Source organism: Bombina bombina, chromosome 4 (assembly GCF_027579735.1).
Source record: "Bombina bombina isolate aBomBom1 chromosome 4, aBomBom1.pri, whole genome shotgun sequence".
NCBI lineage: Eukaryota > Metazoa > Chordata > Amphibia > Anura > Bombinatoridae > Bombina > Bombina bombina.
Genome location: NC_069502.1, coordinates 836,956,039 through 836,974,889, shown reverse-complemented (window position 1 = coordinate 836,974,889; position 18,851 = coordinate 836,956,039). Strand labels below are relative to the sequence as shown.

The 18,851-nt window shown below is 38.6% G+C and overlaps 1 protein-coding gene across 3 annotated transcripts in view; it reads left to right on the top strand.

Moving 5' to 3' along the window:
- The window catches only part of LOC128657208 (oocyte zinc finger protein XlCOF6-like), a 135,721-nt gene extending 117,942 nt beyond the window's left edge, over positions 1-17,779 (top strand). The window contains exon 9 of one of the 3 annotated variants that reach the window (XM_053711465.1): positions 17,107-17,779. In XM_053711465.1, the coding sequence (XP_053567440.1) occupies positions 17,107-17,171 (65 nt within the window). In that variant the 3' untranslated portion in view covers positions 17,172-17,779. Of the gene's footprint in view, positions 1-3,133; positions 5,803-7,877; positions 8,554-17,106 lie in introns of those variants that run through there. The other 2 variants (XM_053711464.1, XM_053711463.1) reach the window with 2 other exon arrangements.
- The last annotated feature ends 1,072 nt before the right edge of the window (positions 17,780-18,851 follow it).

Below are 18,851 nucleotides of genomic sequence, written 5' to 3'. Positions count from 1 at the left end.
GCATGGGTGGAAAGTGAACGAAGAAAAGAGTTCTCTATCTCCTCTCACAAGGGTTTCCTTCCTAGGGACTCTAATAGATTCTGTAGAAATGAAAATTTACCTGACGGAGTCCAGGTTATCAAAACTTCTAAATGCTTGCCGTGTTCTTCACTCCATTCCGCGCCCCACGGTGGCTCAGTGCATGGAAGTAATCGGCTTAATGGTAGCGGCGATGGACATAGTGCCATTCGCGCGCCTGCATCTCAGACCGCTGCAATTATGCATGCTCAGTCAGTGGAATGGGGATTACACAGATTTGTCCTCTCTACTAAATCTGGGTCAGGAAACCAGAGATTCTCTTCTCTGGTGGTTATCTCGGGCCCATCTGTCCAAGGGTATGACCTTTCGCAGACCAGATTGGACAATTGTAACAACAGATGCCAGCCTTCTAGGTTGGGGTGCAGTCTGGAACTCCCTGAAGGCTCAGGGTTCATGGACTCAGGAGGAGAAACTCCTCCCAAGAAATATTCTGGAGTTAAGAGCAATATTCAATGCTCTTCTGGCTTGGCCTCAGCTAGCAACACTGAGGTTCATCAGATTTCAGTCGGACAACATCACGACTGTGGCTTACATCAACCATCAAGGGGGAACCAGGAGTTCCCTAGCGATGTCAGAAGTCTCCAAGATAATTTGCTGGGCAGAGACTCACTCTTGCCACCTGTCAGCGATCCATATGCCAGGTGTCGAGAACTGGGAGGCGGATTTTCTAAGTCGTCAGACTTTTCATCCGGGGGAATGGGAACTCCATCCGGAGGTGTTTGCTCAATTGGTTCTCCTTTGGGGCAAACCAGAATTGGATCTCATGGTGTCTCGCCAGAACGCCAAGCTTCCTTGTTACGGATCCAGGTCCAGGGACCCAGAAGCGGCACTGATAGATGCTCTAGCAGCGCCTTGGTTCTTCAACCTGGCTTATGTGTTTCCACCGTTTCCTTTGCTCCCTCGTCTTATTGCCAAAATCAAACAGGAAAGAGCATTGGGGATATTGATAGCGCCTGCGTGGCCACGCAGGACCTGGTATGCAGACCTAGTGGACATGTCATCCTTTCCACCATGGACTCTGCCTCTGAGACAAGACCTTCTAATACAAGGTCCTTTCAATCATCCGAATCTACTTTCTCTGAGACTGACTGCATGGAGATTGAATGCTTGATCCTATCAAAGCGTGGCTTCTCCGAGTCAGTAATTGATACCTTAATACAGGCACGAAAGCCTGTCACCAGGAAAATTTACCACAAGATATGGCGTAAATATCTTCATTGGTGTGAATCCAAGAATTACTCATGGAGTAGGGTTAGGATTCCTAGGATATTGTCCTTCCTCCAAGAGGGTTTGTGCAAAGGATTATCAGCTAGTTCTTTAAAGGGACAGATTTCTGCTCTGTCTATTCTTTTACACAAGCGTCTGGCAGAAGTTCCAGACGTTCAGGCATTTTGTCAGGCTTTAGTTAGAATTAAGCCTGTGTTTAAACCTGTTGCTCCTCCATGGAGCTTAAACTTGGTTCTTAAAGTTCTTCAAGGGGTTCCGTTTGAACCCCTTCATTCTATTGATATCAAACTTCTTTCATGGAAAGTTCTTTTTCTGATGGCTATTTCCTCGGCTCGAAGAGTCTCTGAGTTATCTGCCTTACATTGTGATTCTCCTTATCTGATCTTTCATTCAGATAAAGTTGTTCTGCGTACAAAACCTGGGTTTTTACCTAAGGTGGTTTCTAACAAGAATATCAATCAAGAGATTGTTGTTCCATCATTATGTCCTAATCCTTCTTCAAAGAAGGAACGTCTTTTGCATAATCTAGACGTAGTCCGTGCCTTGAAGTTTTACTTACAGGCTACTAAAGATTTTCGCCAAACATCTAACCTGTTTGTCAGAAGGCCTCGGCAACCTCTCTTTCTTTTTGGCTTCGGAGTATAATCCGTTTAGCCTATGAGACTGCTGGACAGCAGCCTCCTGAAAGGATTACAGCTCATTCTACTAGAGCTGTGGCTTCCTCCTGGGCCTTTAAAAATGAGGCCTCTGTTGAACAGATTTGCAAGGCTGCAACTTGGTCTTCGCTTCATACTTTTTCCAAATTTTCCAAATTTGATACTTTTGCTTCTTCGGAGGCTGTTTTTGGGAGAAAGGTTCTACAGGCAGTGGTTCCTTCCATTTAAGTTCCTGCCTTGTCCCTCCCATCATCCGTGTACTTTAGCTTTGGTATTGGTATCCCACAAGTAATGGATGATCCGTGGACTGGATACACTTAACAAGAGAAAACATAATTTATGCTTACCTGATAAATTTATTTCTCTTGTAGTGTATCCAGTCCACGGCCCGCCCTGTCCTTTTCAGGCAGGTCTAAATTTTAATTAAACTACAGTCACCACTGCACCCTATGGTTTCTCCTTTCTCGTCTTTTTTCGGTCGAATAACTGGATATGGCAGTTAGGGGAGGAGCTATATAGCAGCTCTGCTGTGGGTGATCCTCTTGCAACTTCCTGTTTGGAAGGAGAATATCCCTCAAGTAATGGATGATCCGTGGACTGGATACACTACAAGAGAAATAAATTTATCAGGTAAGCATAAATTATGTTTTTTACTTGACTGTCCCTTTAATGTTGGCTATAAAATATTCTTAAACAACTTTCTGATTGACTTCTATTATCACATTTTCTTAGTTTTCTTGTTTTCCTTTGTTTAAAAAGCAGGAGTGTAATCTCAGGAGTGTGCACCTGTCTGCAGCACTATATGACAGCAGTTTTGCAACAACTTAGCAAGAGCACTAGATTGCAGCACTAATTTCCTATCATGTAGTACTTCAGGCATGTGCAAGCTGCTAACCTAGATATCTCTTCAATAAAGAATAACATGAGAATGATGCACATTTGATAAGAGAAGTAAATTGGAAACTTTTTTAAATTGTATTATCTGAATGAAAGAAAAATGTTGGGTTTCATATCCCTTTAAGCATTAGCATGAAGCTAGGGAAAGGTGTAGGGGGTCATAGCCTGCCTCTTACTCTTGTGGTAGACCCTCATTCATAACAGTTGAAATGTCCTCAAAATATAATAATTATGTCATTAATAACCAACATTAATCCCATTGTATATTTTAACAGGTGAATTTACAAACTTCAGTAATCCTAGTCCTAGCCATGGTGAAAATACAGATACTTGTTTCAATCTTCTTCAAAATCAAAGAAGCAACATGGAAAATTTATGTTCTGAATATGGGATTTTTTTTACCAAGAAATCAAATCTTTTAAAACAAAATATTCATACAGGAGAGAAAGCATTTACATGTTCTGAATGTGAGAAATGTTTTATTGACAAATCAACTCTTATTAGACATCAGAAAAGTCATACAGGAGAGAAAGCATTTTCATGTTCTGAATGTGAGAAATGTTTTGCTAAGAAATCAACTCTTATGACGCATCAGAAAATTCATACAGGAGAGTACGCATTTTCATGTTCTGAATGTAGTAAGTGTTTTACTTTGAAATCAACTCTTAGAAACCATCAGAAAATACATACAGGAGAGAAAGCATTTTCATGTTCAGAATGTGGGGAATGTTTTACTTGGAAATCAACTCTTATGAGACATCAGAAAATTCATACAGGAGAGAATGCATTTTCATGTTCTGAATGTGGGAAGGGTTTTACTTGGAAATCAACTCTTATGAGACATCAGAAAATTCATACAGGAGAGAAAGCATTTTCATGTTCTGAATGTGATAAATGTTTTGTTCAGAAATCAACTCTTATGAGACATCAGAAAATTCATACAGGAGAGAAAGCATTTTCATGTTCTGAATGTGGGATGTGTTTTACTTGGAAATCATCTCTTAGAAACCATCAGAAAATTCATACAGGAGAGAACGTATTTTCATGTTCTGAATGTGGGATGTCTTTTACTTTAAAATCAACTCTTAGAAACCATCAGAAAATTCATACAGGAGAGAATATGTTTTCATGTTCTGAATGTGGGATGAGTTTTACTTTGAAATTAACTCTTAGAAACCATCAGAAAATACATACAAGAGAGAAAGCATTTTCATGTTCTGAATGTGGGAAATGTTTTGCTCAGACATCAACTCTTAGAAACCATCAGAAAATACATACAGGAGAGAAAGCATTTTCATGTTCTGAATGTGGGAAATGTTTTGCTCAGAAATCATTTCTTAATAGACATCAGAGAATTCATACAGGAGAGAAAGTATTTTCATGTTCTGAATGTGGGAAGTGTTTTATTGACAAATCAACTCTTAGAGGCCATCAGAAAATTCATACAGGAGAGAAAGCATTTTCATGTTCTGAATGTGGGAAATGTTTTACTTGGAAATCAACTCTTAGAAACCATCAGAAAATACATACAGGAGAGAAATCATTTTCATGTTCTGAATGTGGGAAATGTTTTGCTCAGACATCAACTCTTAGAAACCATCAGAAAATACATACAGGAGAGAAAGCATTTTCATGTTCTGAATGTGGGAAATGTTTTGCTCTGACATCAGTTCTTATTAGACATCAGAGAACTCATACAGGAGAGAAAGCATTTTCATGTTCTGAATGTGGGAAGTGTTTTATTGACAAATCAACTCTTAGAGGCCATCAGAAAATTCATACAGGAGAGAAAGCATTTTCATGTTCTGAATGTGGGCAATGTTTTACTTGGAAATCAACTCTTATTGATCATCAGAGAATTCATAAAGGAGAGAAAGCATTTTTATGTGGTGAATGTGGGAAGTGTTTTACTGACAAATCGACTCTTATTAGACATCAGATAATTCATACAAGATAAAGCATTTTCATGTCGTGAATGTGGGAAGTGTTTTAGTAAAAAAAATCAACTCTTAGAAGCCATCAGAAAATTCATACAGGAGAGAAAGCATTTTCACGTGTTGAATGTGGGAAATGTTTTAATCAGAAGTAAACTATTATTAACTCCTTAACGACCAAGGACATACAGGGTACATCCTACAAAAATGGTCAGTTAAAGGGACAGTCAAGTCCAAAAAAACTTTCATTTTTCAAATAGGGCATGTCATTTTAAACAACTTTCCAATTTACTTTTATCAACAATTTTGCTTTGTTCTCTTGGTATTCTTAGTTGAAAGCTAAACATAGGGAGGTACATATGATAATTTCTAAGCCCTTGAAGGCCGCCTCTATTTTATTTACTTTTCACAGCAGGGGAGAGCAAGCTCATGTAGGCCATATAGATAGCATTGTGATCACGCCCGTGGCTAGTGGCAGACACTGCACTAATTGGCTAAAATGCAAGTCAATAGATAATAACTAAAAGTCATGTGATTAGGGGCGGTCAGAAGATGCTTAGATACAAGTTAGTCAAAGAAGTAAAAAGTGTATTAATATAACAGTGTTGTTTTTGCAATACTGGGGAATGGGTAATAAAGGGATTATCTATCCTTCTAAACAACAAAAATTGTGGTGTTGACTGTCCCTTTAATGACAAAGGATGTACCCTGTACGTCCATAGGGGTTTCAAGCTGTGGAAGCGATTCTGATCGCTTCCAGCCGCTTTCAAGGTATTGCAGTGATTCCTCGATATTGAGACACTATTTTTGGCACACCAATGCAGAAAGGGTGGGAGCAGCTGCAGGGAGAAGGGTGGGCGGTCCATCACTGGGAAACTTCTGGAGGTTATCCAGTGTGTGCGCATGCACGGCTGCAATCTAAGGCATTTGTAAATTTGAAGTGGTGGGAGAGGGTGGTGGGTGGTAGAGGAGGGGGATATTTAACAACTAAAAAAGGGATCAGGGAGGGGGTAGGGTATGGAGGGGGCAGCTACACTACAGAAAAAGTGGGCTTTATTTTTTTACAAAAACACCACATTTGATTGCAAAGTGGGTACTGGCAGACAGCTGCCAATTACCAAAATGGGGGCAAATAGTGGGGGGAGGGTTAGAGAGCTCTTTGGGGGATCAGGGAGGCTGGGGACTAAGGGGGGGATCCTACACAGCAGAATATATTTAAAAAAAAACTTTTATTTTAGTACTGGCAGACTTTCTTCCAGTACTTAAGATGGCGGGGACAATTGTGGGGTGAGGGAGGGAAGAGAGCTGTTTGGGAGGGATCAGGGGGTGGGATGTGTCAGGTGGGAGGGTGATCTCTACACTAAAGCTAAAATTAACCCTTCAAGCTCCCTACAGGCTAACTAATTAACCCCTTCACTGCAAGGCATAATACAAGTGTGGTGCGCTGCAACGTTTAGCGGCCTTCTAATTACCAACAAATAATACCAAAGCTATAAATATCTGCTATTTCTGAACAAAGGGGATCCCAGAGAAGCATTTATAACAATTTGTGCAATAATTGCTCAAGCTGTTTGTAAATAAATTCAGTGAGAAACCTAAAGTTAGTGAAAAATTTGTGAAAAAGTAGTCAACAATATTTTTTCATTTGGCGGTGAAATGGTGGCCTGAAATTTACCAAAATGTCCCTAGATTAATACTTTGGGTTGTCTTCTAAAAAAATGTATATACATGTCAAGGGATATTCAGGGATTCCTGACAGATATCAGTGTTCCAATGTAACTATCGCTATTTTTAAAAATAAAAGTTTTGGAAATATCAAAGTGCTACTTGTATTTATTGCCCTATAACTTGAAAAAAAAGCAAAGAACATGTAAACATTGGGTATTTCTAGACTCAGGACAAAATTTAGAAACTATTTAGCATTGGTTTTTTTGGTGTGTAAGATTTGTGTAAGATTTTGGGGGTCAGAGTTAGAAAACGTGGGTTTTTTTCATTTTTGATCATATTTTATAAAAAAAATTCTAGTAAATTATATGTTCAAAATAATGGTATCTTTAGAAAGTCCGTTTAATGTCGAGAAAAACTGTATATAATATGTGTGTGTACAGTAAATTAGTAAGAGGAAAATGCAGCTAAACACAAAAAACGCAGAAATGTAAAAATAGTCTTGGTCCCAAACGGTCAGAAAACGGAAAAGTGCTGTGGTCCTTAAGGGGTTAAATATCAGAGAATTCATAAAGGAGAGAAAGCATTTTCATGTTCTGAAACGTGGGAAAAGCATTCTTTATGAATTCTCATGTTCTAAACGTGGGAAAAGTTTTTCTCCGAAGTTAAAATTTATTGTGCATCAGAAAATTAATTTGGGAGATAACACATTCTTATATTTTACACAGAGTGAACCCCTATGTTAAGCCCTTATCTATTTTAGGATAATCCCCTTAGCTGCATAAAATGCATAGTGCTGAATTATAACAAATAAAACAAATAAAATATTTTGTTTTTTTGATTTCCAAATACAAATTTTTATTAAAAATAAAAACGCTGAATTATTTTAGAAAGGTTTCTTAATATATTTATAAATCTATAAATGTTTTGACTACATTTGAAAAAATACCCTCAATAATCTTGTGTATTGAAATTGTAATAAAAATATTTATTTCATACAGGTGGTGAGAGGCCACAATCCATTTGATTCTTTGGTGGGAGGGGTTCTCCCCTCAGAGTACAGTGATTTTTTGAGCGATTTATTTGTAGTATAAGTAGTCATATATTTTTCACCTATTGGGATTTAATCACAAGCCTTTCCACATGTGTCACAGGGACGTGTCCTTTGCCTCTTTCTGTTGGTTCGTGAATATACTCCTATTCCAGATCCTCTGCTGTTATGTTTCAGCACTGGTTTTGGTTTCCTACTGCTTTCTCCATTAGTAGGGTGTCCAATGTTAAGTACTATATTTTTTGTTATTTGGCAATCTATTAGCCTCTTAGGTTATTGTTATATATTTATTTAATTAATTTACCTTTAAAAACATTTTTTATGTATTTATCATGTTTTCACTCATGTACATTTTTTTAAACCTTACAGGCGTTTCACGTGCATATAATTTCCATCTTAATGGGAGGAGAGTCCACGGCTTCATGTCACGCTGCGCCGCTCCAGCTGTTGACAGGGGCGCCGCTTCTCCTTCCCTGCTCGTTGCCAGTGGCTGTTATGTTATGGAAGGGCTCAATAGAAGATTTGGAGTATACCATTTATGTTATGAATAACAACACACATAACCTGAGATTCACACATGAAATTAGCAGTACAGAGATCACATTTCTGGATCTAAAAATAACAGTAGAGGATGGTAAACTAAAGACCTCAACCTACTTCAAACCCGTAGACTGTAATAATTACATTCATATCGATAGCTGCCATCACACCAAGTGGAAACAAAATATTCCGAAGGGACAGCTACTCAGGCTCAAGAAAAATTGCTCAGACTCTGAACAATGGGAAAAACAGGCTGAAATTCTAAAAATACGTTTTTTGGAGAGAGGATACGAGGAAGATAAACTCAATAGAGACATAGAGGAAGTCAGAAGAAGAGACCGAAAGGAACTCCTCAGATACAAAGACAAAAAAAAACAGGTTTACCCATGATAACAACTCTATAGACGTCGCATTCATAACCCAATACAGCGAAAATAGACGTATAATAGAGAAAAATTGGCCTCTGTTAAAAAAAATGACGACACTATAGGAGAGATGCTTGCAAACAAACCAAAATTCATCTATAGAAGATCAGACAATTTGAAGAATATATTGTCTCCCAGCATCCCACGGTTGAAAACAACACGAGTGAAAGATGTCTTTGGTAGGAATATAAAGGGTTTCTTCCTATGCATTAGCTGCAAGGCATGCAAGAAGGGCCTAAAGATCAAGAACTTTCAGTCTCACAACTCAAATATGAAATATGAAATTAAGGACCTGATAAGATGCAGCAATAAAGGTGTCATCTACGTTGTTCAATGTAGCTGTGGACTACAGTACGTAGGTCAAACCTCAAGATACCTGAGAGACAGAATTCGTGAACACCTCTTACAGGTTGAACACGGCAACACCGATACCGCCATGTATAGGCATTTTACCACCTACCATAAGGGTAATTTGAAGGATCTGAGCTATTATGGGATTCAACTGGTAAAACCCAATTGGAGGGGCGGTGATTACGATAAGAAGTTACTTATATCAGAATCTAGATGGGTTTTTTAATTGGATTGCCTTTACCCTAAGGGCCTGAATAACAAGGAGGATCTATCCCATCTACTGAGTCTTAAGTAAACAGATACCGACCAGGTTCTATGGGTTTTCACATATTAAATAGAACTAGCACCAAGTCATATTACCCATCTAGAACACCTACGACTAGTTGGTCACAATCCCGTCCGAAATTGAACCTAAATAGCATACATTTTTGTCCTACACTGAATAATGACTTGAATTTCCTTTATAGAAGCTAACAGTCAGGTCTCACTATGAATGGTCTACACCATCTACAGGTCTTAAACACCCAGTCTCCATTAGTAAATACCGACATGACAGCAAGGCCATATTTCTTAACCATTAATTTATTAATGTGAACTGATGTCTATATACTATGACTATATCATTATCGAAATATTGACCATTACCTCCATTTTATTCATTCGTGCACTGAGACTTTTAAACAGTAACGGTAGATGAACTACACATATTTTTACTATAGGAACCTGACGACATTCATTGACCTGGTTCGGGTTATTGTCCGAAGTCTACAACACAAAACATACATAATCTAACTTTTTTATATTAAACTTGACTTTAGATTATGTTTCAATTTGGTGTTACGTCTAGGGCTCAAATATGATTTCTATTAACATATTCACTCTATCTGATATATCTACATCTTAACCCCTTAATGACCACAATGTACCCTGTATGTCACTGGTCATTAAGGTTTTTTTCAGGACATAATAGCACAAGTCTAGCAAGAAGACGCTATTAATACCCTCCCTCCAGCAGGCTTTGTGGAATAGAGCAGTCTCAACGCTGGTGGCAAGACCACGCTATAAAAGAATCAAGTCCCAAAAAAAGGCCAGTGACATACAGGGTACGTCGCTGGTCCTTAAGGGGTTAATAAAGGCACCATATAGCAGTATAAGTCGATCCTAAATGTAGCAGAATTATCAGTGGAATATCCTGTTACGATCGAATAGGGTAGAATATGGTAGAATCAATGAAGGCTCAGATACATCCTCCCTTTGAATATCAGATATCTCATACCCAGCCTATTCATTATTACATTTGTTTCCCTAACACACTCGTCTAACAGTTTTGACTGGATCTCTATACTCTGTTCTTAATACGTTCATATTCCAACTCACGCTGTTGTTGTGATGGATTATGTGTGTATATATGTATATATATAATTGGTAAACCTTATTATAACATATAAACTCTAACACCAGAGCTGAAGGTACCCTCACCTCTATCCAAGATCATGATTATTCCTATTGTACATCATGGTATATACTCTCATCCTTAGTACAGGGGTCCCACCCTATACTAAAGGTATGACATATCCAATTGTAACTTAAACAATACAATGTGTGCAAGACTTGCACGATTGTGACACACAGACAGCTATCCTAGTCTGATGTACATAAATTACATATACACTACTATCGGTTATTCAAAGGATATATTCAAATAATATTTCTTTCATGTAATTAGCAAGAGTCCATGAGCTAGTGACGTATGGGATATACATTCCTTCCAGGAGGGGCAAAGTTTCCCAAACCTTAAAATGCCTATAAATACACCCCTCACCACACCCACAATTCAGTTTTACAAACTTTGCCTCCCGTGGAGGTGGTGAAGTAAGTTTGTGCTTAAGATTCTTCGTTGATATGCGCTTCGCAACAGGTTGAAGCCCAGTTTTCCTCTCAGAGTGCAGTGAATGTCAGAGGGATGTGAAGAGAGTATTGCCTATTTGAATACAATGGTCTACCTCTAGGGGATCTATTTCATAGGTTCTCTGTTATCGGTCGTAGAGATTTCTTCTCCTACCTCCCTTTTCAGATCGACGATATACTCTTATATACCATTACCTCTACTGATTCTCGTTTCAGTACTGGTTTGGCTATCTACTACATGTAGAGGAGTGTCCTGGGGTAAGTAAGTCTTATTTTTTGTGACACTCTGCGCTATGGTTGGGCACTTTATATGTAAAGTTCTAAATATATGTCTATAAACTTATATTTGCCTTGATTCAGGATAATCAGTATTCCTTTTCTATACAGACTGTCAGTTTCATTATTGGGATAATGCATTTAATTATTTTTTCTTACCTTGAAAAATTTCATTTGGCCATTTTTTCCTGCATGCTGTTAGGCTCGCGGGGGCAGAAAATGTTTCTTTTTATTACGTCATTTTTGGCGCAAACTTTTTTTGGCGCTAAAATTTTTTGTCATTTCCGGCGACGTAATTTACGCCGGAAGTTGTATTCTGTTACGCATGCATATTCTGACATTTTTTTGCGCCAAAAAAATGTGGGCGTCTTTTTTACTCACATTATTTAAACATTTTCTTTTCATTGCTTCTGGTTTCTAGAAGCTTATTATCTTGCATTCTTTCCCATTCCTAAAACTGTCATTTAGGGAATTTGATAATTTTGCTTTATATGTTGTTTTTTCTATTACATATTGCAAGATGTCTCATCCTGACCCTGGATCAAAATCCACTAATGGACAGACGCTGCCTGATGCTGGTTCTACCAAAGTTAAGTGCATATGTTGTAAACTTGTGGTAACTGTTCCTCCAGCCGTAGTTTGTAAAAGCTGTCATGATAAACTTTCCAATGCAGATTGTGTTTCCATTAGTAATAATCCTTTACCTGTTGTTGTTCCTTCAACATCTACTGTTCAGGATGTTCCTGTTAATGTAAAAGAATTTGTTTCTAATTCTATTAGGAAGGCTCTGTCTGTTATTCCTCCTTCCAGTAAACGTAAAAGGTCTTTCAAAACTTCTCACATTTCAGATGAATTTTTAGGTGACCGTCATCATTCTGACTTATCTGTTTCTGATGAGGTTTTTTTCCGGTTCAGAAGATTCTACCACAGATATTGATACTGATAAATCTTCATATTTATTTAAGATGGAGTTTATTCGTTCATTACTTAAAGAAGTTTTGATTGCTTTAGATATGGAGGAGTCCAGTCCTCTTGATACTAAAACTGCTAAACGTTTAAATTCGGTTTATAAACCTCATGTGTTAATTCCCGGAAGTTTTTCCAGTTCCTGATGCTATCTCACATGTGATTGCTAGGGAATGGGATAGTCTGGGTACTTCATTTACTCCTTCTCCAAGGTTTAAGAAATTGTACCCTGTGCCATCTGATAGATTGGAATTTTGGGATAAAATCCCTAAAGTCGATGGGGCTATCTCTACTCTAGCCAAACGTACTGCTATTCCTAAGGCAGATAGCACTTCGTTTAAAGATCCTTTAGATAGGAAAATTGAATCTTTTTTGAGAAAAGCTTATTTATGTTCAGGTAATCTACTTAGACCTGCTATCTCTTTGGCTGATGTTGCTGCAGCTTCAACTTTCTGGTTGGAGGCTTTAGCGCAACAAGTGACAGATCATAATACATATAGCATTGTTAAACTTCTTCAACACGCTAATAACTTTGTCTGTGATGCCATTTTTTATATCATTAGAGTTGATGTCCGGTATATGTCTTTAGCTATTTTAGCTAGACGAGCTTTATGGCTTAAATCCTGGAATGTAGATATGACTTCTAAGTCAACTTTGCTTTCTCTCTCTTTCCAAGGTAATAAGTTGTTTGGTTCTCAGTTGGATTCTATAATTTCAACTGTTACTGGAGGGAAGGGTGCATTTTTGCCTCAGGGCAAAAAATCTAAAGGTAATTACAGGGCTGCTAATCGTTTTCGTTCCTTTCGTCAGAATAAGGAGCAGAAGCCCGATCCTTCCCCTAAAGGAACAGTTTCCGGTTGGAAAACTAATCCAGTCTGGAATAAATCCAAACCTTCCAGAAAGTCAAAACCAGCCCCTAAATCCGCATGAAGGTGCGGCCCTCATTCCAGCGCAGCTGGTAGGGGGCAGGTTACGATTTTTCAAAGATGTTTGGATCAATTCGGTTCACAATCTTTGGATTCAGAATATGGTTTCACAAGGGTACAGAATAGGTTTCAAAGTAAGACCGCCTGTGAGAAGATTCTTTCTCTCACGCATTCCAGTCAATCCAGTGAAGGCTCAGGCATTTCTGAAATGTGTTTCAGACCTAGAGTTAGCTGGGGTAATTATACCAGTTCCAGTTCTGGAACAGGGTCTGGGGTTTTATTCAAATCTATTCATCGTACCAAAGAAAGAGAATTCTTTCAGACCAGTTCTGGATCTAAAAATATTGAATCGTTATGTAAGGATACCAACATTCAAAATGGTGACTATAAGAACTATTCTGCCTTTTGTTCAGCAAGGGCATTATATGTCTACAATAGACTTACAGGATGCATACCTGCATATTCCAATTCATCCAGATCACTTTCAGTTTCTGAGATTCTCTTTTCTAGACAAGCATTACCAGTTTATTGCTCTTCCATTTGGTCTAGCAACAGCGCCAAGGATCTTTTCGAAGGTTCTCGGTGCCCTTCTCTCTGTAATCAGAGAACAGGGTATTGCGGTATTTCCTTATTTGGACGATATCTTGGTACTTGCTCAGTCTTCACATTCTGCAGAATCTCATAAGAATCAACGTGTGTTGTTTCTTCAAAGACATGGTTGGAGGATCAATTTACCAAAGAGTTCCTTGTTTTCCTCAGTGTCCATGACTTTGTCTCTGACAGAAAAGAGACGTCTGAAATTGGTTTCAGCCTGTCGAAACCTTCAATCTCAATTGTTTCCTTCAGTAGCATTATGCATGGAGATTTTAGGTCTCATGACTGCTGCATCGGACGCAATCCCTTTTGCTTGTTTTCACACGAGACCACTCCAGCTTTGTATGCTGAACCAGTGGTGCAGGGATTATACAAGGATATCACAAATAATATCCTTAAATCCCAATGTTCGATCATCTCTAACTTGGTGGATGGATCACCATCGTTTAATTCAAGGGGCCTCTTTCGTTCGTCCAACCTGGACTGTGATCTCAACAGATGCAAGTCTATCAGGTTGGGGAGCTGTATGGGGATCTCTGACAGCGCAAGGGGTTTGGGAATCTCAGGAGGCGAGATTACCAATCAACATTTTGGAACTCAGTGCGATTTTCAGAGCTCTTCAGTTTTGGCCTCTTCTAAAGAGAGAATCGTTTATTTGTTTTCAAACAGACAATGTCACGACCGTGGCATATGTCAATCATCAAGGGGGGACTCACAGTCCTCAAGCCATGAAAGAAGTATCTCAGATACTTGTATGGGCGGAATCCAGCTCTTGTCTAATTTCTGCGGTTCATATCCCAGGTGTAGACAATTGGGAAGCGATTACCTCAGTCGCCAGATGTTACATCCGGGCGAATGGTCTCTTCATCCAGAGGTTTTTCTTCAGATTGTTCGAATATGGGGTCTTCCAGAAATAGATCTGATGGCCTCTTATCTGAACAAGAAACTTCCCAGGTATCTGTCCAGATCCCGGGATCCTCAGGCGGAAGCAGTGGATGCGTTGTCACTTCCTTGGAATTATCATCCTGCTTATATCTTTCCGCCTCTAGTTCTTCCAAAAGTGATCTCCAAAATTCTATTGGAGCGTTCATTTGTACTGCTGGTGGCTCCAGCATGGCCACATAGGTTTTGGTTTGCGGATCTCGTTCGGATGGCCAGTTGCCAACCTTGGACACTTCCATTACGACCAGACCTTCTATCTCAAGGCCCATTTTTCCATCAGGATCTCAAATCATTAAATTTGAAGGTATGGAGATTGAACGCTTGATCCTCAGTCATAGAGGTTTCTCTGACTCAGTGATTAACACTGTGTTACAGGCTCGTAAATCCGTCTCTAGAAAGATTTATTATCGAGTTTGGAAGACTTACATCTCTTGGTGTTCTTCTCATAAATTTTCCTGGTATTCTTTCAGAATTCCTAGAATTTTACAATTTCTTCAGGATGGTTTGGATAAAGGTTTGTCTGCAAGTTCTTTGAAGGGACAAATCTCTGCTCTTTCTGTTCTTTTTCACAGAAAGATTGCTAATCTTCCTGATATTCATTGTTTTGTACAGGCTTTGTCTCGTATCAAAGCTGTCATTAAGTCGATCTCTCCTCCTTGGAGTCTTAATTTGGTTTTGAAAGCTTTGCAGGCTCCTCCGTTTGAACCTATGCATTCTCTGGACATTAAATTACTTTCCTGGAAAGTATTGTTCCTTTTGGCTATCTCTTCTGCTAGAAGAGTTTCTGAGTTATCTGCTCTTTCTTGTGAATCTCCTTTTCTAATTTTTCATCAGGATAAGGCAGTGTTGCGGACTTCTTTTCAATTTTTACCTAAGGTTGTGAATTCTAACAACATTAGTAGAGAGATTGTTGTTCCTTCATTGTGTCCTAATCCTAAGAATTCTAAGGAAAGATCGTTACATTCTTTGGATGTAGTTAGAGCTTTGAAATACTATGTTGAAGCTACTAAAGATTTTAGGAAGACTTCCAGTCTATTTGTTATCTTTTCTGGTTCCAGGAAAGGTCAGAAGGCTTCCGCCATTTCTTTGGCGTCTTGGTTAAAGTCTTTGATTCATCATGCTTATGTGGAGTCGGGTAAGTCCCCGCCTCAAAGGATTACGGCTCATTCTACCAGGTCAGTTTCTACTTCCTGGGCTTTTAGGAATGAAGCTTCTGTTGATCAGATTTGCAAAGCAGCGACTTGGTCTTCTTTGCATACTTTTACTAAATTCTACCATTTTGATGTGTTTTCTTCTTCTGAAGCAGTTTTTGGTAGAAAAGTACTTCAGGCAGCTGTTTCTGTTTGATTCGTCTGTTTATAATTTCAGTTTTTTTCATTATAAAGATTAAAACTTTTTGATTTGGGTTGTGGATTATTTTTTTCAGCGGAATTGGCTGTCTTTATTTTATCCCTCCCTCTCTAGTGACTCTTCCGTGGAAGTTCCACATCTTGGGTATCTGTTATCCCATACGTCACTAGCTCATGGACTCTTGCTAATTACATGAAAGAAAACATAATTTATGTAAGAACTTACCTGATAAATTCATTTCTTTCATATTAGCAAGAGTCCATGAGGCCCACCCTTTTTTGTGGTGGTTATGATTTTTTTGTATAAAGCACAATTATTCCAATTCCTTATTTTTGATGCTTTCGCTCCTTTCTTATCACCCCACTTCTTGGCTATTCATTAAACTGAATTGTGGGTGTGGTGAGGGGTGTATTTATAGGCATTTTAAGGCTTGGGAAACTTTGCCCCTCCTGGTAGGAATGTATATCCCATACGTCACTAGCTCATGGACTCTTGCTAATATGAAAGAAATTAATTTATCAGGTAAGTTCTTACATAAATTATGTTATATCCTATTCTGGTTATCTGATATGTAACACCCTCTCTGATTTTAATATCCCATATATATAACTTTTTCTTTTTATTCTTTATCATTATTATCACTTGACCTTCCTACCTATTATAGTGTTAAGGAGTACTCTTAAAAACATGTGAGGCACTTGTTTTGAATAGATCCCAATGTGCAAACATCACTTTTCCAGTAGGCATGCAACTATGCGTCCTCCTTAATATCCGTTTGCCAGTAATCCAGACATTCACCTACACTGGAAGGTAAACATTAAGACCGGATGTCAATAACCCGGTAACTAACAGGAAGTAGGAACTACACTAACTTCCGGTTTGGCGATAATAGCTGACTTCCGGTTTAACGAAACCTCCACTTCCGGTTATTATTTCAGATACCAGTAACGGGTGAAATCTATGACTAACTATTTTAGGTAAAAGGATTACGATAATGGGTGACAATAATATACATGACCAACAACATAAACTAACTTATTTTCAGGCTCAAGTTTATTATCTAAGAATGAGTGTTTACATAGTACTTCCGGTTGGAATACATCCGGGTCATAGGGCCAGCATTTTCAGCACCAATTGTTTTTGGCGCCAAAAGGCCCAAAGTTTGATATATAAGGAGCTAACTCACCAACCATATACTAGTCTTGAGAAAGGCCCTACAGGTGGGCCAAAACGCGTTGGCAATATATGGTGAGATACATTTCAATTGTTTGTAGTTTTTTGTAAACAGTATTGCTCTATGTCATTATTTCTTTTTCACAGGATTTGAAGATATACACATTCACAGCATTTTTATTGCCTACTATTTTTGGATTACAATTACATAATTTTTATATTTTATTTTTATCATTTCCCAAATTGTTCTTTGAGTTTGGGACTACTACAGCTGTTACTTTTTCATCCCCCTTTTTTATATTATTATTATTATTTTTGTATTCTATATTTCTTCACATTTTTCACAATTTTTGGATTTTTGGATCATTTTGTATTTTTTGCATTCCACTATTACACACTTTCATTTGGATTCTTGGACACAACAACACATTATGGATTTGACTTTCTTTTTTCACACCCAGGAGGGAACCTGAGACATTGAGACACTTTTATCACTGTCACCTTTTTGTATCTTTGTTTTATATATTGTATTTTTTAGTAAATGTATTTTTTATTTTGTAGTGTTTATAAATTACTATATGCTTTATAACCTAGCTGTGAGTAGTCATTACATGTTTTATTGCCGTTCCTAGATACACTTGTTCTTATTGGACTGCCATATTTTATTTATTTTTAACTTTTATGATTTTAATTGTTAAGTCATGGATCCACGCGACACTTTGTAATATACTTTGTGCTTTGTATGTTATTAAACTTTTTAGTGATATTTTCTAGATAGTTTCAATTATATGTGTATTAAATATCCATTCCCTATTCTAAATCTTAGTTAGCATTTTCTTTGGACCTGGCCTTTGACTAGGCTCTCCTACAGCTTCCTCCTTGTTTGTATCTATACACCTGTGGGTAGCTAGGGACCCATTCTGTTAAGAGCTAGAGGTCATTTTTATTAGCGCTGTAAGATACCAACCACTACCCCACTGTGTCGGGTCCAGATGCATGCGGTGCTGACGTCATCACTGCATGCTCCTCTCTCTCAGATGCTGGTCTGGATTCCTGTGGGGGAATCCTGCGCTTATGTAAGTCTCTTAGTAACGATCTATCACTGCCCAAGTATAGGTGTTACTTTGTGTGCTCCTGGGTGTGATAGATTGTAACTTCAGTATTGCCTTAAAGTGTTTGAACCCTGCCTGTCTGACTACTCTGCCTGTTATACCCCTGAATTGCTGGATTGATATACTGCTGCTGAACCCTGCCTGTCTGACTACTCTGCCTGTTTAACCCCTAATTTGCTGAATTGCTTTACCGTTGCTAAACCCTGCCTGCCTGACCATTCTAGTGGTTTGTTCTTGGACTGCTTTACTTTTGACAAATCCTGCCTGTCTTACCATTCTAGTGATTTGCCTTTTACTGCTCTACCGTTGCCGCTGGGGACTGACCTGCCTGGCAACCCTCCTCATCTTACTAACTTTCTCTGCTCTGGGATATTCTGATGATGCTGATTATTTCATTTCTGCATTGTCTTCTGTCTTTGGGACTTCTGGCCGTACCTCTGCTGTAGAATTTTCTCTCCTAGACCTCCGCCAAGGCAATAGAACTGTGATAAAATTTGCCATCGAGTTTTGCACCTTTGCACTTGAAACCACTTGGGTGGGCAGTCCTCTCAAGGCAGCTTTTAGGAGGGGTCTGCATGAACACATCAAAGATGAACTCACTTATCGTGATATTCCTTCTTCTATGGATGACTTTTATAATGCTTTGTATCAGTCTGGTCTCTTGCTTTCTGGAGAGACAAGCCGAGAGAGACAGAACAAGAAGGTTCCTTCCCTCCCGTCCTATTCGTCCGATTTCAGCAGTAACCTCTACCCCCTCAGCAGCTCCAGTTACCTCAGTGG